At 59.4% G+C, this 13,476-nt stretch overlaps 1 protein-coding gene across 5 annotated transcripts; it reads left to right on the plus strand.

Annotated features, from left to right (window-relative positions):
• The first annotated feature begins 28 nt into the window (after positions 1-28).
• On the plus strand, positions 29-7,080 carry GMPPA (GDP-mannose pyrophosphorylase A). Of its 5 annotated transcripts, none has more exons than XM_058533071.1 (13): positions 29-93; positions 971-1,031; positions 1,134-1,231; positions 2,183-2,286; positions 2,556-2,742; positions 3,095-3,154; positions 4,203-4,333; positions 5,347-5,481; positions 5,580-5,677; positions 5,843-5,889; positions 6,102-6,194; positions 6,316-6,484; positions 6,771-7,080. In XM_058533071.1, the coding sequence occupies exons 2-13, from the start codon at positions 992-994 to the stop codon at positions 6,869-6,871; spliced, it is 1,263 nt and encodes a 420-aa protein (XP_058389054.1). In that variant the 5' UTR covers positions 29-93; positions 971-991; the 3' UTR covers positions 6,872-7,080. The 5 variants fall into 5 exon arrangements, with proteins under 5 accessions (XP_058389054.1, XP_058389056.1, XP_058389058.1 ...); XM_058533073.1 differs by having other exon boundaries at positions 73-90; XM_058533075.1 differs by having other exon boundaries at positions 75-93; positions 977-1,031.
• The last annotated feature ends 6,396 nt before the right edge of the window (positions 7,081-13,476 follow it).

The following is a 13,476-nucleotide window of genomic DNA, read 5'->3' on the forward strand; positions in this document are numbered from 1 at the left end:
ACTGCGAAGGAGTTCTCGCGAGGTGCGAGAAGACACGTGCGCGGAAGGAGCAAGCCCTAGCGGAGGGCAGAGCCGGCGTAAAGGGAGCTAGTGGTAAAAGGAGTTGATGGAGGGGTGGCGAAAGGGGTAGAGGGCAGGGGACGGCCCCTAGCTAGAGGGCGGGCTCGGGGGTCTGGGTTGCCTCCCCGCACGTCCGCTCCTGTGTGGGTCCCACAGCCCCTAGCTACGCAAGGCTAAGGCTTATAAGGTAGAGTCAGTTGTGACGTTCAGAGGGTCAGAAATTAATCCTCGGAATTCAGAGAGTCAGCACTTGTCAGTATTGGGACTCAGGGGGCTGGTGGGTTCAGTGTTTGGGATGCCCACGGAATCTGTGTTTTGATTCAGAGTTCATCACCGAGGGGTTAGTTTTAGGATTCAAGTTCAGCATACAGAGGATGTTTGCTAGAATTGGGGATTCATCAGATGCGGATCAGTGTCAGTTCAATACTTGGGGTTCACTCAGGATTGTAGTTAAATATCTGGTGCTCACTCAGGCTTTGAGGTTCAATATTCAGGGTTCATTTTTGGAATTCGGGGCTTAACATCTAGAGTGAGGATGCGACAATTTAGGAATCAGTGGGTTTGGAGTTTTGGGTTTTGAGATATGGGGTCTGAGAAGGGGGCCTGTTGCTGAGTTTCTGAGTCTGTTGAATTTGTTTGTGGCCAGAGGCAAATCTGTTAGGGATCAAATTGTGGGGTGTGAGTTTCAGAATGTGGGAGGAATTGCTGGGGTCTGAAGCCTGCAGTCTGGGTTGAGATGTGAGATATGTGGGATTTGTGAGGTGTTGTGTCCAGGCAGGCACCATATTGAGCTTTGGATTTACGTCCTGGGAGATGGCTAAGGGTTGCTATTTGGGGTTTGGTTGGGGTATGAGTGGGGTCCTGGGTTGGGATGTGAGATCTGAGCTTGACTTCTCTGTTGGGATTTGAGGTTTAGGTAGCAGGCACCATCATGCTGAAGGCTGTGATCCTGATTGGAGGCCCTCAAAAGGGTGAGACCCAGGGGAGTTCGAGGAGAGGTTGGGCTGGGGTGGTTGGTGGGGTGGGGGCAGAGGGAGGCAGGAAGCTAAAATGTGCTTCTTTTCCTCTCCCAGGGACTCGCTTCAGGCCTTTGTCTTTTGAGGTGCCCAAACCCCTATTTCCGGTGGCGGGGGTCCCTATGATCCAGCACCACATTGAGGCCTGTGCCCAGGTAACCTCATAAGCTCCCATCTCCTGCCTCACTTCCTGCTCATCTCCTTCATGCCATATTTCCCCCTTTTCCAACCATGACCTTTTCCCACCCAGCATAACTCCAGGGACCACCATTCACAAATGACAGTGCAAATTTTCCCACACAGCATAACTCCAGGGACCACTATTCACAAATGACAGTGCAAATGGCGCCCCCTGGAGTTGTGCAGTGCAGCTGCCCTGCTGTCTTCCCCTAATCTCATCTCTCATCTGTGGCCTCTTCTTGCTCGGATTTCACTCCTATTTTTAAAACATGGAATGTGAGATTGGGCAGGAATCTTAGAGACGGTTTAAAGCTGTAGGATGGGTAACCTTAATAATAGCAAAGCATGCAACTCATGCCCGTTTGCGATGGAGCTAATCACTTTATTGCTTCTGGTATTGGGACAGACAAGGTTTTATTTGAATCCAGTCTTTGCCTGCTGCAAGGACTTCACCAAATTTCTCACCCTTTCTGAGCCTTAGTTTCCTTATTTGTAAAGTGGGGGTGATCAGATCTACTTTGTGGGGTGGCGAAGTGTGGAGATGATGTTTGTAAAGTGCCAGGTGCAATGTAGGCCTTTGATACATGGTCTCCTTACCTCAAGCTCAGATGGACAGATAATAAATATGGGGGGAAATGAATGGAGCATCCTTGAATGCAGCTTGGTGGGCAAAATCTTTCCTAGGGTGAGCCCCAATTTAGATGTGAGGTGAGGGGATGGAGGAATAGAGTAACAAAAGATGGAAAGATAGGGCCTGAGACTTCCTCATCGTGCAGAGGAGAAGTCAGACCAGAGTGGTAGAGTGAGTGCCCAGGGCCCCACAGGTGAGACCGAAACTGTGGTCTCTGGGCTTCTGGGCCAGTAATAGGGGTTTCTCCAACATTCTATCAGATACTTTTTGTCCTAGCGTTTTCCCTTGTCCTCAGGTCCCTGGGATGCAGGAGATTCTGCTCATTGGCTTCTACCAACCCGATGAGGCCCTTACCCGGTTCCTGGAGGCTGCCCAGCAGGAGTTTAACCTTCCGGTCAGGTGTTTGTGCACATTGGCTGTGTGGGGGTGGGGAGCAGTGCCCTAGGGCTCTGAGTTCTTGAGAATGGGTTGAGTCAGCATTTGCCAGACGGCACCCTCACACACTAGAGGATTCTTATTTGGGCATCCCTGAATCACTGACTGTATTGAGTTTCTCTGTGGGCCTTGGGCAGGCGTACTTCTGGGAGCAGGAGGGGTCCAGGTGCCCAGGCTCGTGGTGTCTGTCTCCTCTGATCTCACTGAGCTGGCTCTGGGGTCCCTGGGGACAGGTATCTGCAGGAATTTGCCCCCCTGGGCACGGGGGGCGGTCTCTACCATTTCCGGGACCAGATCCTGGCTGGAGGCCCCGAGGCCTTCTTCGTGCTCAACGCAGACGTCTGCTCCGACTTCCCCTTGAGCGCCATGTTGGATGCTCACAGACGCCAGCCTCACCCTTTCTTGCTCCTTGGCACCACGGTGAGGGGGCCGGGAGGGCTGGAGGGTGTAGAGGGGGTGATCCGGAGAGGTTTCTGGAATGCAGGGTGTCAGGGAGGCAGGGGCAGCCCAGGGAGTTGCAGTGGGAACGGGCATCAGGAGAAGATGTGTCAGAAACCCTGGCAGTAACAGAGGTGGCAGGTGGTGGAGACCCCGGGCCCTTTGGCTGTTCAGAAGTGGGGAGGGGAGGGCAGCTGTCAGTGCTCACCTCTGCTGACGGCCTGTCAGTGGCAGAGCTGCGTGCCAGGTGCTGTGGGGGAGAGAAAGAAAGAAAGAAACAGACCTTGCTGCCCTGGAGCAGGGGGGTCACCGTCTCTGTGTGTCTGTCTTTCAGGCTAACAGAACGCAGTCCCTCAACTACGGCTGCATTGTAGAGAATCCACAGACGCACGAGGTGAGAGCAGAGAGGAGGCTGGCTGAGTGTCTACTCATCATTGCCCCACCCTTCAGCCTCTAGAGAATGCTGGAATGCTATGGGGTGGGCCTCAGTCTCCTCAAACAGGTGGGGCATACCCTCAGTTGTTCATCTCATATCCCTTTAAGAAAGATTGACTAAGGGGTAACAGTTAATTTCCATGGGTGTGGTGCTCTGATGGATGTATGCACAGGGTGCTACGGGGGTGCAAAAGGGGGCCCAACCCAGCCTTGCCTGGGTGAGGGTGGGGAGGGCTCCCTAGAGGAGGTGAGGTCTGAGCTGAGTTAAATTTGTCAAGATGAAAGAGACAGGAAGGCTTTGCAGGTAGAGGGAACGGTATGTGCAAAGGCACGGAGGCAGGAAACAGCATAGCGCCTCCAGAATTATGGAGGTGGGAGCATAATCAGCAAGGCAGAGGGTCTCTGTGAAACTCTGTCCCAGAGCCTAGCTGCCTTTCATACAGCCCTTTTATTTGTTTAAACAGCTTTAGTATTAAAAATACATATAAACATACACATACACACATGTGTTTTTAAGTTTGTGCTAGGCACTAGCTAAGTGTGAGAGAAACAGCCAAAAAGATGCAATCCCTGCCTCTCAAGAACCTTCAGTCTAGTGGGAGAGATAGTCAAGAGCCAACCATTGCAAATGACACAAGTGCCACGGGTGAGGTGTGGCCAGAGGATGGGGTGCCCAGAGCTGAGAAGCTAACTCTGGGGCAGACGAGAGTGGACTCAGAGAGAGAATGACAATGCCAGCTGGGTTCTGAAAGCTGGGTTTTCCATATGAAGAGACGTTCCAGGCACGCAGTGGCATGGCGTTGTGTCTCAGAGCGCTGGGAGGTGGGGAGGATCTGGAGGGGAGGGGCATGTAGTTTGGACTTAGCGTGAAGGTGAAGGGCAGTGGCACGATGCACTCTGCATTTTGGGAGGACCACCCTGGCAGCAGGGAGGACCTGGAGATAGAGGGGCACAGGAGATGGTGGCAGCGGTCCCTCCTCCGCTGAACCCAGCTGCTCTGCCCTCAGGTCCTGCACTATGTGGAGAAACCCAGCACATTTGTTAGTGATGTCATCAACTGCGGCATCTATCTCTTTTCCCCGGAAGCCCTGAGGCCCCTGGGGGATGTCTTCCGGCGTAATCAGCAGGATGGGCAACTGTGAGGCGGGCCCCATGGCCCTGTAACCCCAAGCACCCCAGTCACAGACCCCCCCGTCTCTGCAGGCTCCATCTCAACCTGCTCACCTTCCTCCTCCCTTCTTTCCATTTGTCATCTGCAGCCGAGCCTCCCCAGTCCCTCCCCTTCTAACCTCATTCTGTCCCTCTTCCTTATCCATCTCAGTTCCTCCTCTCTCACCGCCTGCCCACTCCCCTTCTGGTCCATTTCTCTCAAGCTCTGAGTGTCCCAGAGATGTCTTTCAGAACAGACGGCAACGTACACACTTGGGTGCACACACGTTCGGGTGCAGACATAGAGACACACACACGCACATACACTCAGGCTGAGGCGCCCCTCGGAGCACAGCACCCAGAGCCTGCTTGCCATAAGCCAAAATCCCAGGGTGGTCCTCCTAGGCCTGGACCTGTTCCCTTCTGTGGATGCCCTGCCTTCACTCCCCATCCGTCTCCCCATCTCCTGTCTCATTCACTCATAGCCATCTTCTCACTTCTCCCATGTCTCTGCTTCTCTCTCCATCTCTCCTGGCCTTTCTGTCTGTTTCTGCTGAGCTGGCATCTCTACCATCTCTCTCTCCCTCTCTTTCTGTGACTGTCTCTGCCCTCACCAGCTGCCTTCCTCTGGGGTGAGTCTGCCCGTGTTTCATTCCATCCGGTGAGAGGGAGGGTGATGGAGGCAGGGTTTGGAGGAGTGGGTGGGGAGGAGAGTGTGAAAATGGGGGAAGCCAGGTCTGGCTGAACTCTTTGGACATGGGCCAGGGATGGGCAGCAGGTCTGTACCTGCAGCTCCCCTGGGACACACCTCAGCTGGGGGAGTGGGGGGTGATGTGCCGGAGCTGAAGGAGCTTCGTGGGGTGCGAGCATCCCTTCGGAGAGGATCTGACCAGACCTGGAGAGGTGGTGGGATTCCCTCCCATTCCTATCCGTGAGAGACTCTTGGCCCCCTAGACGGGCTCAGCTGGGGAACTGATGCCAGCATCCCTTCCTCTCTGGCAGGGAGGACTCTTCAGGCCTGTGGCGGGGGGCGGGTACCATCCGCCTGGAGCAGGATGTGTTCTCAGCCCTGGCTGGCCAGGGCCAGATCTACGTGTACCTCACTGACGGGATCTGGAGCCAGATCAAGTCTGCAGGGTATGGGCGGGGCCTCCGATGGGATGGTTGGGTCAACTGGGGCTTGAGACGTGGGCTCGGCTGGCCCCTGAGCCCCTACTCCACCTTGTGGCCCCCAGCTCAGCCCTCTATGCCTCCCGCCTCTATCTGGGCCAGTACCAGCTCACTCACCCAGAACGCCTGGCCAAGCACACCCCAGGGGGTCCACGGATCCGAGGTACCCACCTGCCCCAGTTCCTAACCTTTGCCCCCCACCCCAGCGCCCTCTGCCCTCAGAGCCGTGACTCCTGACCCCAGACCCAGAGGTGAACTGTCAACCCTGCCCTCCCTGGACCAGACAGGGTTTGGGCTCTTTGTCCCCTGTGCTCTCTTCTACTTCTAGGAAACGTTTACATCCACCCAACGGCGAAGGTGGCCCCATCGGCTGTGGTAAGTGGTGGCCCAGCCCAGGGGGAGGAAGGGGGCTGTCAGGATGGGTGGGGCAGTGTGGATACTCCTGAGCTTGGAGTGCTGGTCTCTCCGCTTTGTCACAGCCTGTCCTGTGGCCTCAAGCAGTCCCTTCCCCCTTATGTGTTCTGTGAGGGGATTGGACGTGGGGTCCTCTAAGCCCCCCAGTTCTTAGAGTATGCTCCTCTCCACAGCTGGGCCCCAACGTCTCCATCGGGGAGGGGGTGACCGTGGGCGAGGGTGTGCGGCTCCGAGAGAGCATTATTCTCCATGGAGCCACGCTGCAGGTAGGCACCCAGGCACACACTGCAGGGCGTGGCACCCCAAGAGGCTGAGGGGAGGGCTGAATCCCACAGGCTCTGCATCTGGCCCCTCTCAGCCCCTCACTTCACCCGTCCTGTTTGGCAGGAGCACACGTGTGTTCTGCACAGCATAGTGGGCTGGGGGAGCACCGTGGGGCGCTGGGCCCGTGTGGAGGGCACCCCCAATGACCCCAATCCCAACGACCCCCGAGCCCACATGGACAGTGAGAGCCTCTTCAAGGATGGGAAGCTGTTGCCTGCCATCACCATCCTGGGTATGGCTTCCCAGGGGACCTGGGTGTGTGAGAAACCTCCGGAGGTGGTGGCCATGCTCTGTGGAGAGCATTCATTCATGTGCATGCATGTGTGTGCGTGTGTTTATTCCTTTAGCAAACACTTACCAAGTGCCTGCTGTGTGCCAGGCCCTGTGTGTCACTAGGGGCCTGAGGCCAGGGCACAGATGGTCAGGGAGGGATTCCTCCCGGCTGGTGGTGGCCCCCAGCTCCTTGTCCTTCACCTCCCTCCCGTGGTCTCCCCCTGGCCCCCTCGTCCACACTGCAGGCTGCCGCGTCCGGATCCCTGCTGAGGTGCTGATCCTGAACTCGATTGTTCTGCCACACAAGGAGCTGAGCCGAAGCTTCACCAACCAGATCATCCTCTGAGGGGGGCTGCCAGAAGCCCCCCAACTCCTCCTTGTTCCTCTCGAGGCTACTGCCTGCATGGCCAGCCTCTGTCCAGAAAGGACCGGAGGAAGCCAGGCAGGATCTTCACACGCTGGGGGCAATGTGGGTGGCCGGGGGACTCCTGGCCTCCCTCTCCACTCCCTAATAAACCCCGTAAACCTTGGAGCCAGCACGGACTCCGCTTGTGCCTGGGCTGGGGATGGAGGTGGAAGGGGGGCAGCTGAGTCAGGCCCCCCCACATTAGCATTTAAATTGGAGTCGTTGCTGCGGGCTCATGAATAATGAATCTGGAGCCCTGGTAACTCTCCCCCTCCCACTGCCTCAGCCTCCTGCGCTGCTCCGGAGGAAGGCCCTCCAGGCTGCCAGCCTGCCTGGCCCCCACCTTCACCCCTACCCCACGCTGCCTGCCCACCCGCCTCCCCATTCCTCTTCACTGGGCCTGGCTCAGGCTCCGGAGTGGAAGGATTCTGAAGGGAAGGGCGAAGGGTTTCGGTGGGGCAGTGGGGTGTGGGTGGCAGGCACAGGGACTGGGAGCCACCGGCCCGAGGTTGGATCACCCACACCCGCTCTTGGTTCCTGCGGAGCCCGTGTGGGCCTGTTTTCCGCTTTGCCAGCTCCATCTGCTCCTAGCCTGGCTTTTGGCGGGGCCTGGTGTGTCCCCTACTCCCCTGGCAAGTAGGAAGCACAGCGGGATGCGCTCTTTTCTAGAAAGGGAAGGCTTCGGCCACCTCCCACCACCCAGGCTCTGCCCTTTGGGAGGTCTCAGGCCTCCTGTCCACATTCCTGAAGCCCCAGAGAAACCCAACCATCTCCCATGGTTGCCCATGACCCCCATGTGCCCCTCTTGGTGCCCCCCCCAGCTGTGGGTGCCGCGCTGAGTTGCCAGATGAGCTGGTAATGATCGTAATCTGCTAATTGAGAGGAATCTAATTACCCGAAGAGAATGGGGGGGCAGGGCGTGGGTGGGAGGGAGGAGGGGGTCCTGGCAGCAGGCAGGGGTGGCAGGCAGCAGGGTGCCGGGGCCTTGTTATCAGCACCAGGTCTGGGACGGAGCCCAGGATTTCATCACTTCTCAGCCAGGCAGTTAGGAAGATGCGCTTTCTCAGAGCTGGGCTGGTGGTGACATGGGGATCGGCCAGGTGTGACCTCCCAGCCCAGAGGCCCTACAGACTGTGAGAGTGGGTTTGAAATAACCCAGGGACTTAGCATCCCAACCTATAACCTGCCCTTTCTGTTTCCTCCGGTCCCTGCCTCCAGCCCAGCCCTTCTATCATCTCTGTGTGGAGTTGGGAGGCTGCTGCAGATGCCTGGGCCTGGGGTCAGCCCCCTGAGGAAGGGGCTGGGTCTCTTCCCCCGCCTCCCTCCAGTCCTGACCCTTCTGTTCCGAGTGGTTGGCAGAGGCCATGGCAGCTCCATCATAAATATGATAATTTAATTATTTTCTCAGCAAAACACCGTGAAATCCAATAAGTCTGTGTCAGGCCCTGGCCCCCAGGACCCCCCTCCTAGGCCCAGTGGGGGTGGGGACATGGTGGGGAGAGGCACTGGAAGGGGAAAGGGTCAGTCTTGGAAGTGGGAGGGGGCTAGTGAAGCTGAGGTCTCTGTAACATGCCCCCCAGGCTGATGGAGTCCTTATTGTGTGTGTGCTCAGGCGGAGGGGGGTCTGAGAAGGAGAGAGGTGTTAATGCCCCCCACTCCTCTCCAGCCCTTGTCTGCCCTGGGAGGGACCTAGCACCCCATCCATCTCTGAGGACACAGCTCAGGGCCCAGGGTGTGGAAGCACTTTTCTCCACCACCTCTGGGACCTCATCGGCCCTGTAGGGGTGGGGGGTCCTGGCCCCTGGAAGGGGTGGAGAGAAGGAGAACCGAGGGAGCTGGGGTGGGAAGTGGGGGATGAGCGGTGGTGGGGGGGAGGGATGCGGGGGAGGGGTGTGCTCCTGCCATTAGCGCTTTTTTCGGTTTCCATAAAAAGATTATTCTGTAAAATCAGCGAGGGGGAGCGCGCTGGGGGCCGGGGAGTGAGGCGGGTCCCTGGCACCAAGCTGGATGGGGCGACAGGGGAGGAGAGCTGGGGACGGGGACTGAGCGTGGAGAGAAATTTGGATGGGCTTCAGGAGCCAGCCAGCAGAGACTGAGCCAAGAACACAGATGGGGAGAGGCTGGCCAGGATGGGGTGGGGCGGAGGCAGGGCCCTCGTCTCCCTCCTGCCCCTTTGGCGAGGCCGCTCCGGGCCCCCGTCCCACCCCCATCTCCATCCCTTCCCCCTGGCACTTAGCAGCCATTATCGTGGGAGCAGATTGCAGCCCCCACCCTCTCTACGGGAAGCAGGCACAGCTGGGGCCCCGCCACATCTGCCGCATCAGCACGGAGCACAGCTGGGTGTGCCCAGACCCACGCTCCCCAAAACACAAAGGTGGGGCGGGGGCCAAGGAGAGCCCAGACCCCTGAGACAGACACACTGACACCTCTGCCAGTAGACACATACTCCTCGAGGCGAAGCTACACCCACCAGCACACACGCTCCCTCGTGTGCAGAGACAGAACTGACAAACACGCTATTACTCTGCCCCGCCCGCCGCCCCCGCTCGCCTCCCCCCACCCCTCCTTCCCTCCCCTTCCTTCCCTCCAGGCTCCCCTCCACCACCTCGGCCACCTCTGAACCGCCCGCGGCTCTCCCCTGGAGGGAGCAGGGGCCTCACCCTCCCCAAGCGCGCCCTTCTGGGAGGCTTGGAGAACAGGAGGGCAAGGGGTGGGAAGGGGCAGCCGGGTCCGAGGCATGAGCCTGGGGAAGCCACTGCCCTCCCTCCATGCCCATACCCATACCCCTCCTCACAAAGAAACCCCCTCTGCAACGCTGGTCTTTGCCACCCTGGACATGATGGGGTCTCCACCCAGAGCTGGCTGGCTGGGCACCCTGCACCGCAGTTCCCCGGACCCTGTTCCATTGGCCACCTCTAGGAGGCGCTGTGTGCCCTCAGTCTCTAGTGGTGAGCGCAGTGGCTCGCAGAGTCGGCCTCTGCCGCTTCCCCGCCGTCGACCACAACAATCTGCCAGTACCCCATGCTCAGCAATGCACCCATCCGCTTAGCTCAGCTACCCCTGACATGCGCATGGTATGGGGGCTCGCCGATGACGGAAAAGACCCCCTCTCCAGAAGAGATGATCAAGAGTCCCTGCTTTCCTCTCTTTGCCAGGCGATGACCACCTCTTGGCCCCTGGTTAAATCCTGCCTCTTTCGCAGCCCTCGCTTCTCCTACTCATCTCCTTGGCCCTGGTGTCTTGCCCTTAGCCCTCTCCTCCCTGTCCTGTCCCAGTGTCCCACGCCGCGCCGCCGCCCCTGCCCCTCAGAGCTTTAATCCCTCCCGCTGCTGTGCCGCCTTATCTGCTCCCAGCAGCTTTCCCTGCTGCAAAGCCCTCGCCCCCTCCTTCTCTGAATCTTCTCCCCCTCCTTCCCTGGATCTCTCTACTCTCTGACCAGCCCCCCCACCAGCCTGTCTCTGCCTCTCAGGCCCTCATGATGGCTCCTGGCTGACACCAAATCTGCACCCCAATCCCCCTTGCCCTCTCTCCAGCCTCAGCTCTGAGGTGGCTGGCTGCCCACCCACTCCCACACTGGCCACTTCCCACCCCAACCCTCCCCCGCAGGCCCCACAGACTTGGTCAGTTTCTGTCCAGCCAAGATTTTTCATCTTCCTTCTTCCTTCCCTGCCCTCTTTTTCCTCCCTCCCGTCTTCCAGCTGCCCCTTGATCTTGGACTGGGTCCCCTTCAGTCGCAGTGATCCACTGCCTCTGCTTGGGCATCCCCAAAAGGGGATGGGAAGGTGTTGGTACCAGCCACAGGAGAGGGTTCAAGGCTGGGCTGGGCAGGGCTGGCCCTAGGACGGGGTTGGGGTGGGGGGGTGCAGAGTGCTGGCGGGCAGTGGGGGCAGGGCCTGGTGGTGGGATGCTAACCCTCTCCAGCCGCCTCAGATCACGTCTGGGCCTCCCCACCCCCTTCTCTGGGACTCTCATTAACCGCTTCTCTTGCCTCGTCCGCGGCATAAATAACCCAGATAAATCAGCCGCCGTCCGCTCCCCGCCCCTCGGCCCCCGCACAGCCCGTTTGTCACCGCTGCTCGCTCACCAGCCAGGCCTGGCCCAGTCTCGGCCTCCGCCCCCCCATCCTTGTCCCTTCCCTCCCACGTCTGTCCCACACTGGCTCATCCCGTGGTCTGCACCAGTGCCAGGCCTGGGACAGGTGTCTAGGCTGGGGAGGGTTGCAAGGTGTTCTCTGGAAGCAGGGGGGGCTGGGGACTCGCTCTCTAGGAGAATGCTGTCCAGGAGTTTGGGGGACCATGTCATTTATGCATGGGGCCACCTAGGCAGGGAGTCTGGGGCCCACATATGGTGGGCAGGGGCACATGCAACTCAGCCTGGGGTCCCTGTGTTGGGAGAAGAGGCCACCCCAAGAGCCCGGGGGCAGGAAGGACCTTGAAGTTTCCCTGGGAACCCCCAAGCTGGATCCCGGGAGCTCTCCAGGTCTGCCTCTGGGCATTTTGCCCAAATGAAACCTCCATGCCCCCTGCTCTCCCTCACCCTCTGCTCCCTAGTCCCATGCCCTGCCTCAGCAGGCTATATAGATGCCACTCTCATCTCTATCTCTCAGTCCATCCACCATTGCCTTTCTCGCTTCCAGGAAGCGGAGTTCAGCCCCTGGGGGGCTGGGGTGGGTGGAGAATTGGACTGGGAACAAATCCAGGAAATGGGGACAAGTGGAGGGCAGGGGACACCTGGCTAGGGCTCCGCAGCCCCCCTGCGCCCACGCTCCCAACCCCAGAGTCCCTGAGAGCCTCACCCCCAGCCCAGGTTCTGGCTGGCCACACCTGGCCCTAATGCTCACTGCAGGGGGCAGCTGGTCCCCTGGGAGGGGTGGGGGAGGCGGGGAGGGGATGGGGGAGCTTGGGCGCAGGGCTGGGGCTGGGGGTGGGGAAGAAGCTGGGCCGGGCCCCAGGGACCAGCTGGGCAATGAGCCGGGGAAGCAGCCAGGAGGCTAAATGAGGGAGATTATCACCCAACTGCAGCCGGGCAGAGAGGGAGGCAGGCAGGGAAGCGGGGAGAGGGAGGGGAGCAGGATGGGGGCCAGAGGGGAAGGGGGTGGAGGGAGACAGAAGAGACCGGAGGAGTGGGGAGAAAGGCCAAGGGATGGACTGAAAGGATGTGGGGGGACTCCCACTGAGCATAACCCGTTTCTTGGGGGTCTAGGAGACTGGAGGATGGGGACTGGGGACAATTGGAGACAGCTGGCCGTGGGGCAGTGTGGGGGGTGCGTGCAGCTCACTGCTGTTCCACTTCCCAGTGGACTGGAACTTCCCTCTCCCCCCTGCTCCCCCCATACCCAGTTACCACCCAACTTCATTCCTTCTAGAGCTCGAAGGCTTCCTGTCACGCCCTCGGGAGGAAACAGGATGCGCTTTGGCCTCACCTATGATGGGGGAGTAGGATCCCGTGATCTCAATGGATGGCAGGGCAGTTTAGGGACATGCACTGAGCCCAAGGTGGCAAGGAGTGCTGGGGAGAGCTTGGGGGACACCTCCCCGCTCTCTTGGCAGAGCCCCAGACTGAAGTAACCTTAAAAAAGCAATTAAATCACCTTTTAAAAAAATACCCAGTAAAGGAAAATCAATACTAGGAGAAAGGGGAAGAGAGAGGCTGGGGGGAGGACAAGGAGGTGGGGAGAGAGTGCTGGAAGGGTCTGGGTGTCTAGCAGGGAGGGGGCTGCCTGGGCAGGGGCCAGAGAGAGGGGGACTGTCTGTGGTCACTTGGAGACTCGCAGGGCTAATTCAGCAGCTGCTTGCAATGCCAACCCCACTCTCCCCCCTGGAACGCTGTCAGACGCAGCCCTTGACTGCAGGGGTCTTATCTTTCCAGTTTGGGGAGCCGGCTTCTGGGCAAGCCCAGCCCAGCTGAGGGGCCCCTGAGGAAGCCACTTGGATGAGGGGCTGGGGACCAGCCCGGCAGGGTGCCACGCATGGCCAGGGGTGTGTGTGGGTGGGCTCCATGCTGGGATGACCTGTGACTGACGGGGGCCTGACCCGGCCTTATAGCCAAGGGTGGGCAGAGCGGCTCCCTGCACCCCCAGAGGAACCGTCCCTGGGCCCCTCCTCCTGGGCCAGGCGGGGGCTGCGACCTGCGGGGCAGGCCTGATGCAGGGAGGGGCTGGCCACTGGGTAGCGGGTGGACCTCAGGCTCTAATCCCCAGCAGCTGCCGTTTCCCTCAGATCGATTCCCTCCTCACTTTTTTTTCAGCTGCTGGTTCCACGGCTCGGATCGATGGAGCCGCCTCCCCGCCCCTCTGAGCTTCCTCTCCCAGCTGCTCATTAGCGCCCCAATTAATCAGCCCCCCCTTTCCCCTGGGGGACAAGTGCTTCCTTCCCCGTGAGGGCTCACGCTCTCAGATGGCCCCCAGAGCAGTCTGCTCACTGTGACCACCCCCACCCTGGGGGCACCGAGACATCTCCTCCTGGCCTGCCAACAGGGGCCCGGTCCCTGCCTGTGATAACAGTCTGCATGCCTGCTTCCCTTCCGCAAGACCGCAGCCACCCCAG

Source organism: Diceros bicornis, chromosome 37, assembly GCF_020826845.1.
Source record: "Diceros bicornis minor isolate mBicDic1 chromosome 37, mDicBic1.mat.cur, whole genome shotgun sequence".
NCBI classification, from domain to species: domain Eukaryota; kingdom Metazoa; phylum Chordata; class Mammalia; order Perissodactyla; family Rhinocerotidae; genus Diceros; species Diceros bicornis.

Bases quoted from the DNA above. Each gene is read 5' to 3' on its own strand.
- GMPPA (XM_058533071.1), top strand. From the start codon at position 992: ATGCTGAAGGCTGTGATCCTGATTGGAGGCCCTCAAAAGG. The intron at 4,334-5,346 runs GTGAGGCGGGCC...CCTCTCTGGCAG, and splicing joins AATCAGCAGGATGGGCAACT to GGAGGACTCTTCAGGCCTGT. The intron at 6,485-6,770 runs GTATGGCTTCCC...TCCACACTGCAG, and splicing joins GCCTGCCATCACCATCCTGG to GCTGCCGCGTCCGGATCCCT.